Source organism: Mirounga angustirostris, unplaced genomic scaffold (assembly GCF_029215605.1).
Source record: "Mirounga angustirostris isolate CCGP_5_RB_7025 unplaced genomic scaffold, mMirAng1.0.hap1 SCAF_4, whole genome shotgun sequence".
NCBI lineage: Eukaryota > Metazoa > Chordata > Mammalia > Carnivora > Phocidae > Mirounga > Mirounga angustirostris.
In genome coordinates, this window is record NW_026991712.1 from 153,624,460 (window position 1) to 153,646,662 (window position 22,203).

The 22,203-nt window shown below is 50.9% G+C and overlaps 1 protein-coding gene across 6 annotated transcripts; it reads left to right on the forward strand.

Moving 5' to 3' along the window:
- Positions 1–15,189: 15,189 nt before the first annotated feature.
- MOB3C (MOB kinase activator 3C) lies at positions 15,190–22,203 on the forward strand. 6 transcript variants are annotated; one of them, XM_045897758.3, is made up of 4 exons: positions 15,190–15,376; positions 18,715–19,182; positions 21,282–21,443; positions 21,807–22,203. In XM_045897758.3, exons 2-4 carry the CDS (start codon positions 18,765–18,767, stop codon positions 22,031–22,033), a joined length of 807 nt encoding a protein of 268 aa, XP_045753714.1. In that variant the 5' UTR covers positions 15,190–15,376; positions 18,715–18,764; the 3' UTR covers positions 22,034–22,203. The 6 variants fall into 6 exon arrangements, with proteins under 6 accessions (XP_045753714.1, XP_045753715.1, XP_064445274.1 ...); XM_045897759.3 differs by having other exon boundaries at positions 15,234–15,484; XM_064589204.1 differs by having other exon boundaries at positions 15,243–15,376; positions 21,282–21,484; positions 21,807–21,998.

A 22,203-nucleotide genomic window follows, 5' to 3' on the forward strand; every position in this document is an offset into this window, starting at 1 on the left:
TTTCTTTATTACGGAAGTTTGTTTATAGGTTGGACCTGTCCCCAAGCTCTTTAGATGGGATTGGACTTCGTGTTATTTTCTGGGCTGTGTCTGTTTTGTCGTACTTCTGAGTCTGTGTGTAGAAAGAGATAGTGTTTGTTAAACCTGGAATTGCTGCTAGCCTTTCACAGTTTCTCTAAAGGTTGAGCTGCTTCCTAATGCAAATTCTGGACCTGCCTCTGGTTCTGACAGTTCCTTTTTTGAGAAACTTGAGTCTGGATGTTTTGAGTCCCAGGAATCTTTGACATCAGGTGGAGTTGCCTCCGTGGGTATCCGGTTATGTTTGCTTTTCCCTTCAGATGGACCCAGTTCTTGGCCATTGTACATTTTCATAACGCCTCCACCAGAGGGTGAAAAGATGATGGGAGAAGAAATAAGAATTGGCTGCTCGTTCCTCCCAGCTTTGCCCTAAATCCCCACTTGCCGGAAGGGGATGTATACATGGACAGTTACGTTGGACACGATCAAAATGCCATCTGGCTATTCTTTATATTTCCCTGGTACGATCTGGCAAAGAACCAAAAGAAAATTTTAAGTCAGTAAATTTGTACCCAGGTGCAACATGGTGTTATAGAAAGTGGACAAGCTTTAGAGTTAAATGAATCTGGGTTCAGATGTCAGTGTTGGGATTCATTAGCTCTATGCTGTTGAACAAATTGCTTAAACCCTCTGATTCTATTTCTCTGTAAAATGTGGATGATGATAATAATAATAATATCTACCTCATAGGATTATTGTGAGAATTAAATAGGCTTATACATAGACTATGGTAGAGCTTAATAAATGTCAACACCCTTCCTCTTTTCTAATTCCCCTCTTCTCTTTAAAGACCAACACAAATTACCATTTCAGACATGCAGATCATTCTTCATTGCGGTATAAAAAATAAACCTGATCTCAGAAGTTTCTCAAACCTTAAGTTGCAATAGAATTACCTAGAGCACTTTAAAATGCAGATTCTCGGGCGCCTGGGTGGCTCAGATGGTTAAGCGTCTGCCTTCAGCTCAGGTCATGATCCCAGGGTCCTGGGATCGAGTCCCACATCGGGCTCCCTGCTCTGCGGGGAGCCTGCTTCTCCCTCTGCCTCTGCCTCTCTCTCTCTGTCTCTCATGAATAAATAAATAAAATCTTAAAAAAAAAAAAAGTAACTCACAGTTTCAATAATTCAAAAAATAAATAAATAAATAAAATAAAATGCAGATTCTCAGGTCCCCCAACCCTGCTGGGTCATAATCTTCGCAGGAAGTGCTGGGAGTCTGCGTTCAATATGTGCTCCAAATGATTTGCGCCCAAGTGTAACTGGTCATTAACCAGTTACACTGTGAGAACCACTGCCTTATCTGTTCTTCACCAAAAACACCCCTTAGCGAGATCTTTCTTTCCTGTGGACATTAAACTTAGGATTGGTTCCTTTGCTCTTGCCCCGCGTAGTGGTCTCCCTTTGCATACTTTACAGTGTAAGTATGTATGTGTGTATCTTTTTTCCCCACTAGACTGTGCGCTCCTTGAGGGCCAGGGTTTATTTCTATTCCCAGGGCCAAGGACATGGCCTGGAACATAGAAGATACTCAGTTGTTTGTTGAATAAATAAATGACATGGATTTTAGCCAAAACATTATCTTGTTATGTATATGTACCTATAATCAAATACTCTGAATTAAGAGACTCTCTCAACATGCATAGATTGGAACTTACTAAGTAGTAATATTTGCAAGCCAAGATGCCAAGCTTATACACCGTCTCTGTATCTCACCAATCCTCTGGGATGACCTTGGTGGGCTGTGGGCTCCGGGCAATTCAGCAGTCCCTCACAGAGCCCTTACTCCAACCGCCATGTTAGGTGTGCCGACACAGGAAGATGAGGAGGATGATCCCTGCTCTCCAGGTCTTTTCTGGCCACTGTCCATGTCTTTCTTCCCTCGGGCCTCACATCTAGCACCTCGTCGGAGTTTGCCTTGTCCTGTTCTCAGGATGTTTATGCTGCTACTTCTTTCCTCAAACAGTTTGGAAGTAGGAACTACGTGTTCTGGGTTTCTTTGCAGTCTCCACAATACCTATGTCTTGTTCAGTCTTGGAGAAGAGGTATAAACGCCCACCCCAGTCATTTGATTTAGCATTGAGTCAGCAGTCATTAATATTTATTGAGCACCTATTCTGTGCCAAGCATAGTTACAGGAAACTGGGGAATACAGCAACAAATAGGACAAATAAGGCCCCTGTTTTCATGGAGTTTATATCCTTGCGGAGAAGACAAATGAATAAACCAATAAGATTATTTCAAATACTGGTAGTGCTATGAAAATTTCCAAAAAAAAATAGTGTGCTAGAATGTGGAGTGGAAACAATAACCTAGTGGTCAGGAGAGCCATCTCTGCAGAGGAGAGAGCTGATACGTGAGTTGAGGGAAAGTAGCAGGTTGAGAGAACGGCAAGTGGTGAGGCCTTTGCAGCAGGGCCGGGCTAAGCATGAGTGTTTCTGGGCAGATTTCAGGGTTCATTCCTTGCCCTCAAGGAGCTCACAGTTGAGCAAGCAAGACACTGACATGAATAATCAAAATATAAGGCAAATGGCCCAATGCTATCCCAGAAAAGGGGCAAGGAGGGCTCGAGAGCGCTACTGGGTACCGTGGGGATGCACATCTTCCCCGACCATGGCCCCCACCACGAAGTGCTTATGGTTTTAAAAGAGAATAACAGGTAGACGATATCACAGTCTCAAAGAATATGTGCTCCATGCAGAGAGGTCCGGTGAGCTCAGAGCTGGCCTCACAATTTATACACCTTAACGGTAACCACTAGCATGGGTTACTGGAAGCTCACTATGTGCCAGGCGCTGAGCAAGCCCTTTGTATGTATCAGCTCTGCCCTTCTCACAAGCCTGTGAGGTCAGCAGGAACCTGCTGGTTGGTGAGACGCGTGGCTGCTCTCTGTGCACCAGCCCTGTCCTTCCCTACTTCCAGCTCAGAGGAGACGGCAGCCTCCCAGTTACCCCTAACCCTAGCTCCAGCAGCCAGCCCAGGCCCTGAGAAGTCATGGGTGGCTCTGGAATCAGCCCTTGCTCTGAGACACAGGTATGCCACTTTTCCTGCCGTCAGCTAAAGAACAAAATGCATGTGTTGACATTTCTGATTTCTCCAAACCCTATTTCAAAAGGCATTGTGTCCCAACTAAGGAGAACTTGTTTTGTGCTGCCCGGAGCACTTTGGTCTTGGCAGTTCTCCTAATGTGGCAGGTTGGTGGCAGCATTTCTTCCCTGTTCTGCTGAAGGAGAGACTTGGTGTACGAAAAGGGAAGAGATGACTGAAAGGTCACTGCCTGCATCAGGAGCCAAGCCAGGAATAGAAGGCGACTGTCCACGCTCCAGACTTAATGGTGTCATTTGTAACATCCAGTGAGCAGACTCATCTCTCACTTTCATAGGACCACCTCTGAGCTCTAAGGACCTCAGGAGCTGAAAGGGCTGCAAGAAAAATTGGTTCAAACCATTAGGAATCTTCCCAGGCTCCCCCAAGCTTTCAGAACCAAGTCCCTTTCGATCAGCTCACAGGACACAGGAACTTCAGGATCTGGTCAGCTTCTCCAGGCCCCTCTCGGGCCAGGCCCCCACCCACTCCCTTAGCTCCAGTCATTCTGGATGAGCAGCAGTTCCCAGAATAACCTGTGAGCTTCTCACCTCTGTGCTGGTCTTTTGGGATATGTCTGCCTGCCTCAAATGCCATTCCCCCTTCATCAGGTTAATACTTACATGCCTTTCAAAGCTCCACGGAAGCATCTGGAGCCTTGCCTGACATCTGCCCGCCTCCCTGATGCCCATCACGTGCTCCTCTGTGCTTCCCCAGCATTTTGTGCCCCACCTGTACAAGGCTGTCGCTCCCTTAGACCGGACACTTTCTGGAGACAGGGATCATATCTTACTGGACATTATCTTCCCAGGGTCCAGCATGAAGCCTACACAGAGAGAGAAGATACCCAGCGAATGTGGAATAAATTCCTCTTTGATGACCGCTCAACTCAGACATCCCTTGCACAATGAGATCCAGCCCTGGCAAAACATATTGTGATAATGTCCCAGCCCAGGCAGTGGGCAGTGGGCATTTTGCTTGCTCTTATTATGGAGGCTGCATGCGGAAAACAACCATGGGGCCCTCAGAGGAGGCAACCAGGTTCAGGGTATATAAGCAGGAAAAACTGAGAGACAATGTCCAAACTTTTGGAGCAAGATCATTATTTTAAAGCATGTTCAAGCTCCTGTCTTGGCTTACCAAATCTTAACATTAAAAAAGACCTTGGAGACTGTCCAGTCGCTAGTTTTCAACTATGCTTCAGGGAATACCAACAGTTCCTTAGAGGTAGAGATCCTGGGAGCCTGGTCCTTATTACCCCTAATCCAACCAGAGAAGCAGGGTTTTATTTACTGGGCTTCCCCTAAGCTGTCATTTGAAGAAACAGTTTCTCCAAGAAAGATTGAAAAACCGTGGTCTAGTTGAACCTCCCGCCATGACAGCAGCCCTCTCTACAGCATCCCCTAGCCCCTGGGCAACTATTTGAAAACTTCCAGAACCTGGGAGCTGTCCCCCCTGCTAGCTGACCTGGGCCCTGCTGAGACAGCTCTGAGTGATGACAAGTTCTTCCCCACCCTGCACTGAGACCTAGCCACCCCTCACTTCTCATCTCACAGGGCTTCATTCTGCACACCATTGCTGGAGCCTTCCAGAAAAGTCTGTTCACTTTACTACCACTACAGCAGCTCTCAAGTTGCCTTGAAGTCTTTGCAGCAGATGAAACCACCTTCTCTCTTTCCTTCCATGACTCAAAACCCCAGCCCCTGCTTATGGAAAGTCTAACCCACCAGTGTCTGCCTCACACTGGGGCCTAGAGCTGAGCCTAAGATGACTTTGTGGGGTAACCAGAGTGGATGTAGGGTGGCGGTCCTTTGGGAGTTGCCATGGCCCACCTGGCAGTCATCTCCCCACACTGCTGCCCCTCACTGAGGTCACCTGACTCCCCCCTCCACCTTGTCCTTTCCTCACTTTTGTCCCACTCCCACTCTCTGTTGTCTCCCAATGATCTGCTGTCAAACATGGTTTTTCCTATCCAGAAGTCTTGACTTCGAGGCTTCTATACATATCCCGGTTTCTCATCTGGCTGGTTGCAGGCTAGTGTGCCCATCACATCTTGACTTGAATCATGACTCTGTTGCCCAGCACCTGTGTCCCTCTCAACGTGTGGTACTCACTTTTCCTTGGTCTTCTACCTCTGTCATGGCAGTGATCAGAGATAAGTGGTATCCCCTCAAGTGTTTCACTTAACCACTCCCCTCCAAAAAAAAAAGCCCTGCTTTGGTTTGCAATTTCACTACTGGGCCATTTTTGACTTTTGGTCCACTGTGATCCCCAGATCACTTTTGCTGGAGTCATTATTATTCCCACATTTACGATGTGGCACGAATCCCCACCTTGCACTCATATTTCTTCAACCCACATTTATTCTCCCATGTTGACCTCCCTCTGGTATGGTGGGAAGTAGCTGACAGATCTTATATTTTGCAGGGGAAGGGAGGGAGCAGAGAGGTACTTTGCTGAGCCTCACTTGGTACATGACTCCCAGGAGACTCTGAGATGTTTGCTTCCACTACTTAAGTTTCTTCCATTTGATCTTTTTCAGCAATACCGTGAGGATATTACTCCCATTTTACAAATGAGGACACTGGGAAGACAGCATCAGAGGTGTTAAGAGTAAGGTGTAAATTAGAATCCCAGGTCTATCTTTGGACAAGTTACCCAGTCTCTCTGAGCCTTTGTGTTCTCATCTGTAAATTAAAAAAAAAAAAAGTCCTATCTCAAAAGAAAAGGATTAAATGATATGACATATATACAGTGTTTAGCACTATACTTCACACATAATAAAAGTGCAAAACAGCTGCTAGGTTTTTTTTTTTTAAAGATTTTATTTATTTATTTGACAGACACAGCGGAGAGGGAACACAAGCAGGGGGAGTGGCAGAGGGAAAAGCAGGCTTCCCACTGAGCGGGGAGCCCGACTCGGGGCTCAGTCCCAGGACCCCGGGATCATGACTTGAGCCAGAGGCAGACGCTTAACGACTGAGCCACCCACACACCCAGAGTAGCTGCTAGATTAAGTACTTCATCTTTTCAAAGCACACATCTCCTGTAGGGAGGAGGTGGGATCTTCTGCTTTGAGAACATAGATCTACTTCTAGAACATAGACTTACTTTTAAACACAAGTTTCTATCGTGTCATTCTTCCTGCACTATGTTGTCATTTATAAAAATTCTCTTCCACAAATATAAAGAGGCTTGAGCAACAGGTATCATGCCAGAAAGCATGGCAGTAGGAATATCATGCCAGAGAGCATGGCAGTAGGAATTTGGGGATCTCAAGGCTGGATTCACAAACTAGCAGGTGGGAGCAAGGAGGGGAAGGCTGGGTTAAGCCCAGACCGGAGCATACAGGTTGGAATGAGCACTGTTTATCTCTTCTGATCACCAGCTGGTTAGACCCAGGGCCCATACCTAGGACAGGGTCAGGAACCGGGTGACACTTGGAGTTTCGGGCCAAAGTGCAGGGCCTGCCTGATTATTGGTGGATGGCTTATCTGAGACCAAGTATCTCCAGATTACAGACCTCTGCTTTCTTAGCTCATTAGACATAACCGTTTACAGCGTAGAGTCTAAAGTCTGTAATTTTCCCACCTGGTTGAGCATCAAAAACACTTGAACAACTTATCAAAGATATTGATTCTTAGGCCCCACCATGAAAATATGGATTCTTTTGGTCTGGGGTGAGGCCTGGGAAACCATTTATTTAAAAAAAAAAAAAGTCTCCAGGTAATTCTGAGGCTCAGTCTGGTTTGGGAACTCCTGCAATAAGTTAATGATTTTACACCTGAAGAAAAAGGCCCCAAACCAAGCGAAATGATTTTCCCAATGTCACACAGTGTGTTGGTAGCAACATTCCTTCTCTCTCCTTGTTGTGTATTTTCTCTGCACTTCAGTTCCAGGCAGCCCATTTGTAAAATATCCGAAAAACAAGAGTTTGTTTATTATCTTCCTTTAGGAAAGATTTTTGGGATGAGACTAGCTCTTCCTAGTATGTCCCAGGTGAGGACTTTGAAGGATAACAGAGGAAAGTAGAGGCCTTCCCAGTCTCTTGGAGTCCAGATGGCTTCCCTGTCTGATTGTAAGTGCTGAGAATTCCCCAGCTCATGACCCCTGGAGCCAAATGCTGGATTATCTGTGCCTGGCCCCTGCAGCTGCAAGGAGAATTGTGTGTTGCCTGCACAGGCTGAAGCTCTCCATTCATCCTGTGCACATTTGCTCTCGCCTGTGGTGAGGGAGCAGAGGGGGATGATGTATGGAAGCTGGGCAGGCATGGGGGATGGATGGGAACTCAGCTATGGAGCTCGGCTGGGGGAGACACGCCCCATTGGAGCTGGGATTGATTGGCTGGAACTTTCTCGCCCTTCTCAGTTTGTCTTAGGCCAGCAGCCTGCACTGTGTCCTCTTGTTACCCCTGTGGAGAGGGAATTGCTGTCAAGGTCAGGGAAGCTCTGGGTATCTCAGTGGTGGTCTACCATGTACCTTCTTCCCAGAGGCGGAAACCCTCCACTCTAAAAACCAAGTGACCCTCAGATAGCCTTCTGTTCCTGAACCCTTTCTCGCTGTGTTTGGGCTCCTTGTGTCTTTCTCCTTTTCTACCTGCAGCTCACCCTAACGACTTTCTCTCTTGGGTGCTATCTGTAGAATGTATGAAATATGACCTGCACCGGCAGATTTTGTAAGGATATCAAAAGAGTGAGCGAGAAATCTAACGTGGTGTCAAGGTTACTGAGGATGTGGATGAACTTAATGCTATTAAGTGCTTTGACATGGATCCAGGTACAAATGTCTGTGTTATCATCTACTTTCCCAGGAGACCATTTTTAGAAAAGTGTCTAGCTCCCTTTCCAAGCTGATTTGTTCTCCTTTTCCCTGACTTAACTGGGTGGGTCATATGAGATAGCTCTTAAACCGTGTGTCTGCTAAGCGCTCAGTGTGTGTGTTGGCGGGGGGGGGGGGGGGGGGGGGGATGATTGGAGTTAGGAGGCCTGGGTTTGAGTCCCAGCTCTGCCATTTTCAGGCTCTGCCTCTTGGCCAAGTCATTTCACCTTCTGGAGCTAGTCCTTGCCTCCTGGGGTTGTTACAGGACTCAAAAATGACCGGAGTGGTGAAAGCATTTTGTAAACCAAAAAGTTCCTTACAACTGTCAGTTGTTGCTACAGGGTGTCAGGGGAGGAGGTAAAATAAGTAACAGCCCACTTTTCAGGGTTTCCTGTCCAAAGGGGAAGACAATCTCATGGGCCTCACCAGGGAGCCCATCTGTGGAGCGCTAAGAACTTTCTGTGCCAAGGGCTCCCCCGTGAGGAGGATTGGTTCCAGGCAGCTGGTGTAATGGAAGGAGACTCCCTGGAAGAGGAGAGCACACCCTTATTTCCCTTTGCCTTGGGCAAAGCTGTGCTCCTCCAGCTGCTTCTAGAAAAAGCCCTAAACACAGCACCGCCCCCCACTCGCACCCCGCCCCGATGAGCTGGAGGACAACTGTGGGAAGTCACAAGCCGTCACAAGCTGCGCTGGCTGGTGGTGGAATTCAGGCTGCTCAGAAGCGGGCCCCCACCCACCGCCTGACCGCTGCTTTCTGGCTGGGAGGGGATGCAGTGTTCCCTCCTCCGGGAGATGAAGCCAAGATGGGACCTCGGGATTCTCCCAGAGAGAACTGTAGGGCAGAGTGTGGGGTGTCATCCTAACATGTCCAATGCCTTCTTCCCCCTTGGTGTAACTTCTTTTTCTCTTGCCCACCCCTCCATCCCTCCCTCCCAGGGTCAATGAGAGGAAGGAATGAGAAAATGTATCTCAAGCACGGTACATAAAAGGTTCACTGAATGGCTTTTATTGTCCTTATTTATCTTTGGGCCCATCCCTTTCACTCCCGGTGCCTCATTTTCCCCATTTACTCTCAGGAAGTTAAAAGAAGTGATGATAATCACTGGGCCCTTCCCCTTTAAGAGCCAACCCTTTTATGACCTGTTGCATATAATGATCTTCTGTAGCCTCAGGTTTTTGTTTTGTTTTGTTTCAAAGTAAGCTCTATGCCTAGAGTAGGGCTTGAACTCACCACCCTGAGATCAAGAGTCATGTGCTCTACCAACTGAGCCAGCCAGGAGCCTCAGTGCAGCCTCAGTTTTATGAGCTGTGAAATGGGACACCTAGGCCTGGTGGAAAATCCTTAGAAGACTGAGGCTTTTGTTATCACCCACAAAGCAAGGGCAAGGTCTGCATGGGGGCCATGTACAGTGCCTGCCATCTAGTAAGCCCTCAGTAAATACTTACAGAATAGAGTAAATGAACAAATGAACAAATGAACCACATGGGCATACTGTTTTCACTCCACCATACTGTTTCCATAAGGCGTTAAAGCTATACTAATTTACTACCATTATAACTAGAAGACATCACCCACCCTCTTAGAGGCCCTCCAGCTTTACCCCGCCCCACAGGTGATACAGGGAACAGGAGGAGGTTGTCTTAGTCTGTTTGGGTTGCTGTAACAGAATGCCATAGACTGGGTGGCTTAAAAACAACAGACATTTATTTTCGACAGTTATGGAGGCTGGGCAGTCCAAAGTCAAGGCATCCACGGTTTCAGTGTCTGGTGAGGACTTGCTTCCCCGTTCACAGACGGCCACCTTTTTGCTGTGTCCACACGTGGTAAAAGAAGCAAGGGTATTCTGTGGGGTGTCTTTTTGTAAGGGCACTAATCTCATTCCTGAGGGTTCCATCCTCATGACCTCATCACCTCCCAAAGGCCCCACCTCCAAATACCATCACACTGGGCATTAGGTTTCAACATACAGATTTGCAGCGGAGGGATGTAAGCATTCAGTCCGTACCAGATGTTCTCAAACCTCAGTGTTCTGAATAAACATCACTGGGGAGCTTGCTAAGCAGCAGATTGAGACCCACCCCAGAGATCCTGAAACAAAATTGCTATGAGAGAGGCCCAGAAACCTGCCCTCGTGTGGTTCCTTTTTCAAACTTACTGTTAATAACTTTACTTATTACTGTTAATAAGTCAATACTTATTATTTATTTAAAATACTTATTATTTAAGTAATACTAATTAAGTTTACTTATTAATAAGTTTCAACTTATTATTGAAATATTAAGATGTATACATAAGTAGAGCCAATAGTGTAACATGTAATAAATCCCAAGTCCCTACGACTCCGCATAAAAAATTTTTAACACATGACAATCTGGTTTCATATATACCCTCACCCACTTTCCCTCCAAATCCTGGACATCATATTGTTTCATCCATACATACATCTGTTTATATTTCTAAAAGACAAGTACTTTTAAAAAATCCTAAAGTAAATAACAACAATTCCTTAATATTATCAAAAGTGCAGTCATTCAAATTTACCCAGTTGTTTCATAAAATGTTTTATAGTTTATTTGTTCAAATCAGGATCCAGAGAAGATTTGCAACTGATATATCTTTTGGTCAGTTTTTTTTTTAACTTATTTTTTAATAATTTTGGACTCACATAGGAGTTGCAAAAATGAGAGAGTTCCCATGTACCCCTCCCTCAGTTTCCCCCAGTGACAACATCTTACATAACCACACTAAAGGTCACAACCAGGAAACTGACATTAGTATAATTCTATTAAAACTATAGACTTTAGGGGCGCCTGGGTGGCTCAGCCAGTTAAGCGTCTGCCTTCGGCTCAGGTCATGATCTCAGGATCCTGGGATCAAGCTCTGTGTCTGGCTCCATGCCTAGCATGGAGTCTGCTTGAGATTCTCTCCCTCTGCCTCCCCCGCCTCCGTCAAATAAAATAAATAAAATCTTTTTTAAAAAAACAAACTATAGGGTGCCTGAGTGGCTCAGTCGGTTAAGCGTCTGCCTTCGGCTCAGGTCATGATCCCAGGGTCCTGGGATCGAGTCCCACATCAGGCTCCCTGCTCTGCAGGAAGCCTGCTTCTCCCTCTCCCACTCCCCCTGCTTGTGTTCCCTCTCTCACTGTGTCTCTCTCTGTCAAATAAATAAATAAAATCTTTAAAAAAAAAAAAAAAAAAAAACCCTACAGACTTTATTTGGATTTCACCAGTTTTTATATCCCCTCATTTTTCTTTTTTTTTTGTATATAGTTCTATGAAATTTTACAACATGTACAGGTTTATGGACTTACAATCAGGACGCAGACCTGTGACCCAGAGAAAGTCCCTTGTGCTACATCTTTGTAGTCACACTCTCCTCTCCAACCCTAACTCTAGCAACCACTGGTCTATTCTCCATCACAAGTAGGGATGGACAGAACTTCCTGTGCCAGCTTTGTGGTGGGCTCTATGGAAGGCTGAGCCTGGGACACTGGTGAACACCACCCCCCCTTTACTATCACCTCCCCTGGGAACTAACTGGGAACTCACCCCAGTGGTTGGAGGGTGTGCACTTAGGGGAGGGGGCAGTGTCTACCAGAGCCATGTTGGGGGTCAGGGCAGAGGGTGGTGACATTGTCCTAGGGCCCTTATGCACACACTCTGCCTCCCACTGCAAGGGTGGGTGGGGAGCCTGGAGGGAGGAGCACCTTGGAGCACGGGCAGGCTATGTGGCTGGACAGCTCTGACGGGTCTCCTGTTGCCTGGGTCTCTGCCGCCTGGCTTCCAGGACCACGGGGACCAGTGCAATCCCTCTTCTGCACATAAGCCTGCTGGATGCTTGAAGGCAGCACCCCCCAAAAGACTGGCTACAGCTTTCCGCAGTTTACAAGGACTATCACATCCGACCCTCACAGCTCTTCTGTGGGGCACATATTATTGTTGTTGTTGTTTCTATTTTACAGAAGGAGAAATAGACTCGGAGAGAATAAACGCATTGTCCAAAGTCACACAGAATTTTACCGTAAATCCTTTTCGACCTTGTCTTCCCCTGTCACATTCCCTTGAACCTTGTCTTCCTCAAGCTAAAGGCAGTCAGCTCAATTCCTCTTACTGCCATGACGTATCCCTCACTTTTTCCTCACTGCCAGGATGAAAGACTCAGGATGAGAGATCCTGCCTTCTGGGCAGGGAGGGGCAGAAGCTGAAATAGAAACCTTTTCTTGGGAGAGTGAAGGGAAGAGGGGCGCCATCAGGCTATAGATGCTGCCAGATACCTGGGTGGGGTGAGCTGGGGGTGCTGTAGTTCATTCTGGGAGGAGTGTGCAAATGAGGGGGGCTTTCCTGGCACAGGAGGGCTGGGGAGTCCCCAGGGAGAGGTCACTCTGTATCAGTGGAGTCACCGGGTACAGGCCTGTGGGGGCAGGAGCTGGAAGTTGGTCCTGAAAAGGCATTTGGAATGGTGTGGCTGGAAGATACTTTTGTGGTACAAATGGGGAAAGTAGACTTTCCCAGAGACACACAGAGAGGGGCAGAGACTTCCCCAGACACACACAGCAGGGCAGGGGCCCAGGTCTAGCCACAGCCCCGCGGCCCCCTGGAGCTCTCCTAGAGGAGTCATGTGCTCAGGCTGTGCGGTGCAAGAGAGTACGTCCTCAACTAGGCCCTCGATGGCTCCCGCCAAGCTTTAGAGACAGGGCCTTATTTGAGCCACTTATACTCAGGACACAGTGGCACAGACCAGTGCCTGTCCTATAGGGTTCCAGCATGCCATCAGAGAGGGCAGGAGTAACCTAAGGTCACACAGCTAATACGTGGTATAGCCAGGACCTTGTTCTCCAGGGTCTGGGTCTTAGTCCCAGAAGAGCCTCCTGGAAGAACACAGTCTCTCTAGCCCAGACTGAGAGCCATAGGAAGAGGGTACAGGTGTTTGAGGGATTTGGGGTCATCTCTGGCTTCTCCCAACCCTTCCATCTGCCTCCCATCCCACCTGTCAGCCTGTCAGCTTGTATTAAGGCAGACACCAGGGAGCTCTGAGGATGAGCTGGGAATTATGAAGTGCCTTCAAAATGGATCATTTATATTTCCCACAACATAAGATTCTGTGCTTTTCACTTTTCACCAGGCAAACTCCTGCCCATCCTAGAAAACCCAGCTCGGAGGTACAGCAAATAACCATGTACAAAGCCACAGAGGGAGTCACATCACATTCCAAAGTATCTTACAGACCATGATCTCCGACCACAATGCATGATAATTAGAAGTCAACAAGAAAAATATAAACCTCCCACAGGCTGAGAAACTAAAACCATACTTCTAAATCATCCATGAGTTAAAGAGGAAATGACAATGAAATTTCAAAATATTTAGAACTGAATGATAAGGAAAGCATAAGCAGTTTCTGTTTCCTTTGTGAAGTCACAGTCTCTGGGCCCATGTGCCAAGCATTTATCTTCCGTTGCCTCTCCGGCTACACTCTGCACCCTCCTCCCTCCAGCTCTAGGCTCCAGAGTGCCCACCTCTATGGGCTGCATAGACATTCCATTGTCCAGGGCTTCCGTAGGATTTACCCCCAGTCCTTTGCACCATGATTGCTCTGAGCTGGGTATGCCTGTCAAGCTTAGGCCGCAGCTCCTGTCAGTCGCCTCCTCCTCATAGTTCCCACTTTCACCACTCCCTCCCAGCACCCCTTCAGCTCAGGGCACAGCTTCGGCCTAGGGTAGATAGCAAAAGGCTGCTCTTGCTAGCCCTTCAGTGATATGCCACCCTGTGGTTTCCCTGCACCCCGACTATACCTCTAAATAGTGCTTTCCTTAAACTCTCCTCAAAGGGCCCAATTTGAGTGTTCCATGTGCTTCCTGTGAATAACCCCATGCTTTTAAAATGCTCGCCAGCAGTCCCTAACCATGTTCTCACTTCTGGATGACTGAGCTCTGACCTTGTATTATCCCTCTCTGGGTTGTCCCTACTGCTAACTTGTCAGCACCTGAGGTCAGCAACAGGGTCAGCTTCATCACCTGGTCTACTCTCAGAGCACAGAAAGGGTATTGATTAGGATATCAAACAAATGAAGGACTAAATTAGAATTCCTTCTGCATACATGAGAGCGTGTGATTGTTTGCTTGTAGGGGATTTGGGACAGAGTGAAGACTCAGACATCAAGAAAAAAAAGAACTTTAGACTGGGGCAAAAATAGGCGCTTAACAAAAGAATGAATCTTCAGTTCTATGAGCTGGGATTCTTAAGGATTCAGTCTGTTGTCCTGCCATCAAGCAAACAGAAGATCCAGACACAAGGAGAGCCCAGTGGGGCATCAGTGCAGTAGTAAATGCCTACCCCCCCCCCCACCTGTTCATCTTCTGCACCCCTCCAGAGTGACTTCTGTAGCCCATCTCTCGGTCTTGGTCCTCCCATCCTAGAAGGTCTCCAACCTTCCCTCCCATCCCAGAACAGAGTCAGCCAACTGATCTCTGGGCCTGGGGGCCATAGTGCCTTGAGTACTGCTATGGGGTATCTGTCTGCCCTCAGGGGAGGAACCTAAGCTGAAAAGCCGAGAGAGCACGTCAGGTCTTAAAGATTTGGATTTGGCTGGAAGAAAGGAGGTAAAGAAGATATTCCAAACTGGGCAGAGCTGGAACAAAGGTCTTGTGGGGGGAAATGGGGTGACTTTGGGTGAGGAGTGAGGAGAATCTGCCTAGCCTGAGCAAAGACCCCAGCCTTGGTCAGTCGGGGAGGTGAACGTCTGTCACCTGAGCATTCCTCAGGGCCAGTCCTTTCAGTGCTGGGTGAGGGACTCAGCTTGTGTTTCCCAAAGCATTCATTTACCCAGAAAATGGGCATTAAGTGTCTGCTATGTGCCAGGCACTTTGCCAGGAACTTGGGGTACGAGAGTGGAGAGGGCAGCCCCATCCCTGATTGAGCTCAGGGACAACTGGGACACAGATGATTCTAGGAGGACAAGGAAACCACCATTACCTAGCAGCCCCTTTGTTTCTGCTCCACACAGAGGCTGGGTCTGTCCCCACTTCACAGTCGAGGAAGCTGAGGCTGCCTCTGTGGCAAAGCCCAGGGACTTTGCTGCCAGGGCCAGCTGCTCAGTCAGTCCTCCGCCCAGAGGGAAGCTGGGAGCGCGCTTCGGACTTTCCGGAAAGGCGGAGTGCGTCTGTGCACTGGGAGGGGGTCCCCTTTCCCCGCCCCTTCCCCGCCCGGAGGCCGCGGCGCGGCGGGGCCCGCGAGGGCGGGGGCGGAGCTGGCGACGCCGCGGGGGCGGAGGGCGACCGCGGCCCGGCCGGGCGGGCGCACAAGCGAGAGAACCGGCCCAGCCGGAGGACCGGAGCAGGAGGCGACCCGGCGCGCCGGGGATGTGACCCTGCGGCCAGAGGAGGACCGAGGCGGTCCCCGTGAGTGAGCGCCCGCGCCCCCGCCGGCGCACGGCCCAGCCTCGCTGCCACTTTCATTTCTGCGGCTGTCCCGGCGTGGCTGCGTCCGGAGGCGACCTCCGCCCCCAGGCAGGCTGGCCGCAGCGCTCCGTCCGGGGTCCGAGGCTCCGAGCTGCGAAAGTCGGGGTTCGGGGGTGGCGGTGCTAGAGGGGGGCGTGTCTTCAGGCGCGGAAACGTCAGGCCTGCGCCTCTGGGTCCTACGACCGGTGTGTCCCGGCAGCTGGGCGAGTGGGGTTAGGGGGTCCGGGGGCGGCCTAGGGGTGGACACGGGGGACCGAGCGCCGCTGGGCAGAGTCCCGCCTTTACTTTTCTCTTGGATCTCTGCCTTCAGGGCGCCCGCGCGCGCGCACACACAGACATACACACTTCGCCCAGGCAGAGGCAGCATTCTGGTTTCAAACTGGGGCCAGCCCCCTGCCAAGATCCTGGGCCAGGCTTGGGGAGTGGCAGGTGTGGCCCTGGCAGGGGGCTAAGTGTCAGAAACAGGCAGGGCCACTCTGTGGTCTTCATTTGGGAAGCCCAGATGCCCACCCAGGGAGTGAGCCATCACTGGGCACTTTAGGAGTAAAAAGGCACCCAGAGTTAGGAAAGGGGGGCTAAGAGGCAGAAATGGCCATAGTTCCGGGAGGGGACAGAGGTTCTGTGAGGCAAGGAGACCCAATAAGGGCATGGGAGTGGAAAGGGAAGAGACAAGTGACAAGTGGCTTGTCTAGATTCTCCCCTGCCCTTCCTGAAGCTTACATTTTCCTGGGAAAAGACCCAGGTCTTGAAATATCCAGACGATGGGAGTCTAGCTCACTGGTCAGGACACTCAAGGTGCTGTGGGGGAATAGGGGAGGTCCAGCATGTTGGGGGAACAGGAATTAGGTTGGTCTGGTTGGTGGGAACATGCTTCCCCTCTCCCTCCACTTCCCTCTTTTCCCCTTACCTCCACCAGAACAGTGACCAGCCAGCACAAGAAAATGGCCCTTTACTCATTGTGATGGGCTGAGCCCCACCTTATCCCAGTTCCCAGTTCTGCCTTTGGAGATCCCCTGTCAGTAACTGCTGTGTGAATGGCGGCTCCTCAGAAAGAGGGCCTCAGTTTCCCCATCTGTGCAAGAAGTGGGTTGGTCAGTTGATTTCTCAGGGCTCTTGAAACTCTAAGCTTTAAAAAAAAAGAAATTACTAAAAAAAAAAAAAAAAAGAAAAGAAAAAAGAAACTCTAAGCTTTACTTAAAGCCTGAGCATCAACTATGTGCCAGGCCCTGCCCTAGGCAGGGGGAGGGGCGGGGGGACTGGGGGGGGGGGAACAACAGTGGCCAAAGAGCAGCCTTCCCCCCACCCAGGAGAAAGACATCTGGGTTCAGTAGAGGGGGCTGTGGGAGGAGATAGCATTCAACCTGACCATGTATAGTCAGACAAAGAGACTGGTGTGAGAAAACACACAGAGGCAGGAGGGTGGGGATAGGTTCAGGGATCACGTAGCAGCACCAAGGTTGGGGGGGATGGCAGAGGGAAGTGGGCAGGAAAGACAGGGTGAGGTGATGAATGTTGGTAACTGTCAGTAAAGGGGGCTGTGCAAAGGAGGAGAACCAGGAACCCCACCTAACTGCAGTAGGAATGATTTTGGAAGCACCTGCCCCAAGCAGAGTGTGGAATACAGGTGGCATGTGAAGTGTGGAAATTCCTCCTCTGGGATCAGGAAACCCAGGATCCACACTTCTTTGGGTAGAAGTCGAGGATCAAGGAATGGATGAGATGACTTTCCACATCTTTGAGGGATTTTTTCAAGAGGACAAGGTCCTGCTGGGAGATCTGCCCCTACTCCCCAAACGCCTGTCATTGACTTGACCATTCCCATCCTGGCCTGCTTGTTGTGGGTACGAGGAAGAATCGTTGTTCCAGACTTCTCCACTAGCCTGACTTGTTGTCTGACATGCATCTCCCTCCATCCGTCGCCTCGTTCCTTCCCCCATCCCGCCCCAGCATTATGAGAGATGTGAGAAGATTAAGTGCTCCTGTGTCAGCTCTGAGGTTAAGGCGAGGCTTTGTTTGTGGCTGTAGTCAGCCTCAGTCTCGGGGTAGAGTCAGGACTCAGATTGACCGGGGTCAGGGCCAGGTCAGAGGTCAGCCGGGAGCCACAGCTCAGTGCTTAGCCTACGCTCAGCCTTAGCCCTCCGTCTGTGGCTAAATTCTGGTCTCAGCAGGTACCTGGGTCCACGTTTCCCGAGGACTCACACACCCCTAGGGGAGGTGAAATGACTACCACGTGAGTCCCAGACACCTGGCCTATGCCTGTGTGACCTAGGACATTGTATGGGTCACACCCGTGCTTGCTCTGGCGGTCACCAGCCATGGTGGAGCTGAAACTAGAATCCAGGACTCCTGCCCCCAAGCCTGGGGCTCTGCTGTCCCAAAGTCTGTTCTGAGTCTGGGATCCCTCCATTTGAGAGGCAAAGCAAATTTGTCTGAATTCTAGAAAGGCCCAGCTGGGTAGACCTGACTGCATTCTCCTACCTCCTGGTGCCAGGCACGTAGTAGGTACTTGCAGAACATGTATGTCAGGTGCAGGAGGAGAGGCCAGTGGCTTGTTTTGCTTTGGGGCAGGAGGAGGCTGGCTCGGCGGGGGAAGGATCTCTAGCCGCTGTCAGAGGAAGTGGCCCCCATCCGGACCCGCCACATCCCCCTCTCCTCCAGCACCTGCAGCGACACTCAGAAGTCACCCAGCTGGCCATATGAGGGCCCTGTCCCCTTCCAGGGTAATAAAAGGAAAGTACATTTTTGGTAGAAAAGTCCCTCCTGCTCCCTGGGAATCCCCGGTGGCCGGATGGACTACGGGATATCCCAGAGGAAGCTGAAGGCGGGGCCTTGCCCCTACCCTGACCCCCAGCACAATGCAGCCAGGCTCTCCCACGCTGCACCGGCTGGCCCACGGGGCGCCCCCGAGGTCATTTCACCCAGGCTCCTGCCTCCTGGCGAGCCTGCAGGAAGCCTCCGCCACCTCTCTAATGGTCAACAAGAAGTCAGATGAGCACCTTTTTGGAGCCCAGGCCCAGAGCTCTGTGAGACTCAGTGAGAGGGGAGAGGAAACAAAATGAGCTAGGAGGGCTGAGGCCGCTTGGCCGGGGGAGCGAGGGTAGCCTGGAGACCGGGCAGGGGCCCTGGCCCTAGGGGATGCGGGGGGATTTAGACTCCAGGCGAAGGCTGCAGAGGCTGGCCAAAAGCTGAGGGTGCGAGGGAAATGATGTGTTGGGAAGTCAAAGCCTTTTGGTGAGGACCTGACCACCACGCTCCCTCCGTGCCCTTGGCCCTGGCAGGGCATCCACAGGTCCTGCCCCTGGACACCTGGCCCTCCGCCCAGCCGGCCATGGCGCTGTGCCTGAAGCAGGTGTTCGCCAAGGACAAGACATTCCGGCCTCGGAAGCGCTTCGAGCCAGGCACACAGCGCTTCGAGCTGTATAAGAAGGCGCAAGCATCGCTCAAGTCGGGCCTGGACCTGCGCAGCGTGGTGAGGCTGCCGCCGGGGGAGAACATCGACGACTGGATCGCCGTGCACGTGGTGGACTTCTTCAATCGCATCAACCTCATCTACGGCACCATGGCCGAGCGCTGCAGCGAGACCAGCTGCCCGGTCATGGCCGGCGGGCCCCGCTATGAGTACCGCTGGCAGGATGAGCGCCGGTACCGGCGGCCCGCCAAGCTCTCGGCCCCGCACTACATGGCCTTGCTCATGGACTGGATTGAGGGCCTCATCAATGACGAGGACGTCTTTCCCACTCGTGTTGGTGAGTGCCTCCCGGCAGGCGAGTCACACCCGGCCGGGGAGGGAGGGAGCCGCCAGAGCCCGTTCTGTAGATGGGCGTTTAGTTTGACATAGCAGTTCTCTGTGGGGCTGGGGGTGGGGGGTGGCGGGACATGATTTTCATCCCCATTTTGTAGAAGAGGAAACTGAGGCCCAGAAAGTTTAAGTGTCTGCCAAGATCAGGCATCTAGAGCTAGGACTGCCTGACTCTCAGCTTGGGACTCTTCTTATCTGAAGCTTAAATGTCCCTCCAGGAGCCACCCTGGCAAGACCACTGTGATTTTTGGAACCTTCTTGAAGAGAATGCCTCTAGGTGCTCCTAGCCCGTCACCCTGCCTGGGCTGACGGACTTGCAGTCGCCTGTTACTTCTGACTCTTCCCTTCAGGAAAGGGAAGGGGGTGGGGATTGGGAGGGCCAGATTGTATCTGTACCTCAGAGGGGTCTAAGGGCAGAATTCTCCCTTGTCAGGCCCAAGCTCTGGGGCCTTTTCTTATCTCAGCTGGGCAGCCTGGTGAGGGTGGCGAGAGGAGATGAGTGAAGTCACACTGGCCCTGCTTCCCCACCCAAGGGCAGCAAGAGCGGGTGTCGGCCCAGGAGCCAAGCAAGCATGACACTGTATTCATCACAGCATCACCACCCCCACCTGGCCTGCTGTTCTCCACGTTAAGGCTATGGGAATCAGAGATGGGTGGGGCAGGGTGGGCAAGCCCAGAGGGGAGAAGTCTGAATACTGAGGGAGGCTGGGCACTGAGTCACAATTCAGGGCTCACAGCCCCTCCCCATCTGGGGGCCTGTCATTTCCTGCATTATCATGCCCAGCAGTGGGCATCTGCATTTCACATAGGAGGAACTGAAGCCAACAGAGAGGGACAGTGCACTGAATCAGGGATTCAGAACTGCACCTCAGGTCTCTTGGGGTCCAGGCCCCCAAGTCTAGATGGGCAGGACAAGTCTGAGGAACCTGGGCTGGGCCTGCAAGGGCTCACAAGAAGGTAGGCTCCACCCCACCTGAGAGCCATGAGGACCCGGATGGAGCAGGGTGGACCAGTATGGGCCCATGTCTGGGCTCTTATTCCCTTCTAGGCTTAACCCCCAGGCCTGGGATACCCCAGTGTCTGTGCCTTAACCCTGGGGATGGCTCTGCCACAGCGGGGAAGAAGGCGTAGTCGCCAAGATCTCTGCCCTCAGCGCGGGGGGACTGTGGCAAAATTACACCTTTTTTACAGGTGCCGGAGCCTCTCTCAGGCAGGGGGTGTGACGTTTGTCTCTGCAGGTCGCTGCAGGGCAGTGCCCACAGGTTTGAATCCTGCCTCCAGTCTGTACTAATTGCTAGTATCGCCTTGGGCGAGTGGGGTCGCCATCATGCACCTCTACTTTATCAGGTCTAGAAGGGCTACCGTACCCATATCACAGGGGGCAAAAGGTGCAGAGGACCCAGCACGGGGCCCAGCTCAAAGATGGAAGGTTCTTTGTGTTATTGAATAGTTGAAGCAATGAGAGGTATCTGAACTAGTTCTTGAGGATTTTGTAATTCTCAGGATGCAGGATCTGGGGCCTGCTGTGTGAATGTTATGAAGAGGAAGGAGTTGGGGTGGGGCTGGCAAAGGAGGTTGGGGTCAGATCATGAAAGGCTTTGAGCAGGCACCATGCTGCGAAGTTAGAACTTAATCCCGAAGACCTGTGTTTTTAAAAATGGACTAGCGATGTTGATAAACTCACCTTGGAATTACACCCAAGATATCACGGGGCAGTACCTGCACACACACACATATTTCTGCGGGAATCTAGGCGTAACTTCCATCGTAGTCGAAGAAGGGTTGGTCAGTGGCCCCAGCATGGTTGCAGTCTGGCTCTGGGTGATGGGGAAATGTGGGAGATGATTCGTAGTTCAGCAGGGGAGAGGCACAGTGAGATCTGTGCTTTGTTTAAAAGTGGGGAAAAAGCGGGCCCTGGTCTCTCCGTCCCCTGCAAGGAAGTGGCCATCCTGGGTGAAGGCTGCCTGTGGTGGGGAGGGCAGGGTTGGGCAGCGGTTCATCCCCAGACTGCTGATCCCCCCACTTCTGCCCATCCCCGCCCACTAGGAGTTCCCTTCCCCAAGAACTTCCAGCAGGTCTGCACCAAGATCCTGACTCGCCTCTTCCGGGTCTTCGTCCATGTCTACATCCACCACTTCGACAGCATCCTCAGCATGGGGGCTGAAGCACACGTCAACACCTGCTACAAACACTTCTACTACTTCATCCGTGAGTTCAGCCTGGTGGACCAGCGGGAGCTGGAGCCGCTGGTGAGGCCAGGCCCCTGCCGCCCTCCCCTCCCAGGGCTAACCTTGGAGTTTTCAGATCCAAAGGCTACCTACTTTCAGAAAATCCAATCCCCACGTGGATAAATTAGGGGAAGGCAATTCATTGAACAGTGGATTCTGTACTTAATAGAGAATTCATTCTAGTCTCAGTTTATAGACTCAGATCTACAGCCTGCAGTTGGGGTGGGGGGGTGCGGGAAGGGGCCAGATTCAGGCAGAAGAACAGCCAGGCCCCGTGGTTTGGGAAGGGGCTGCCTGGTAGGTTGAGCTCTGACTGACCCCTACCTACCTTCTGTCTCTGCAGAGGGAGATGACAGAGCGGATCTGTCACTGAGCCCAAGCCTAGAGTTGTTCCTGTCAGGTGGACCATCTGAACACAGAGTGGCTGAGAAGACCCTCAGGAATCTGGTGGCAGAGGAACCTAAAGTCTCTGGGACCCCTCCACACACACAAAGCCCCTGGACTTGTGGTTCTCAAGAGTCTGCCCACATGCCCCCTGACTGCTTATCAGTGGAGAAGGGGAGAGCTTAAAAGTGGGCAAACAGAAGGAAAGAAGGAGCTACATCTTCACATGAAGTCTAGGGTGGAATAGGCTAGGTTTCTGCTCCAGTCCTTGACCCTTCCATGGTGGTTCCCGTGCCCATGTGGGGAATGTGGATGTGGCTGAGTGATAGCGAGAAAGGTACAAGAGTGTAAGTAAG

Excerpts from the sequence above, each read along its gene's own strand:
- MOB3C (XM_045897758.3), top strand. The coding sequence starts at position 18,765 with ATGGCGCTGTGCCTGAAGCAGGTGTTCGCCAAGGACAAGACATTCCGG. Across the intron at positions 19,183-21,281 it reads CGTCTTTCCCACTCGTGTTG|GAGTTCCCTTCCCCAAGAAC; the intron begins GTGAGTGCCTCC and ends CCCGCCCACTAG. Across the intron at positions 21,444-21,806 it reads ACACTTCTACTACTTCATCC|AGGGAGATGACAGAGCGGAT; the intron begins GTGAGTTCAGCC and ends CTGTCTCTGCAG.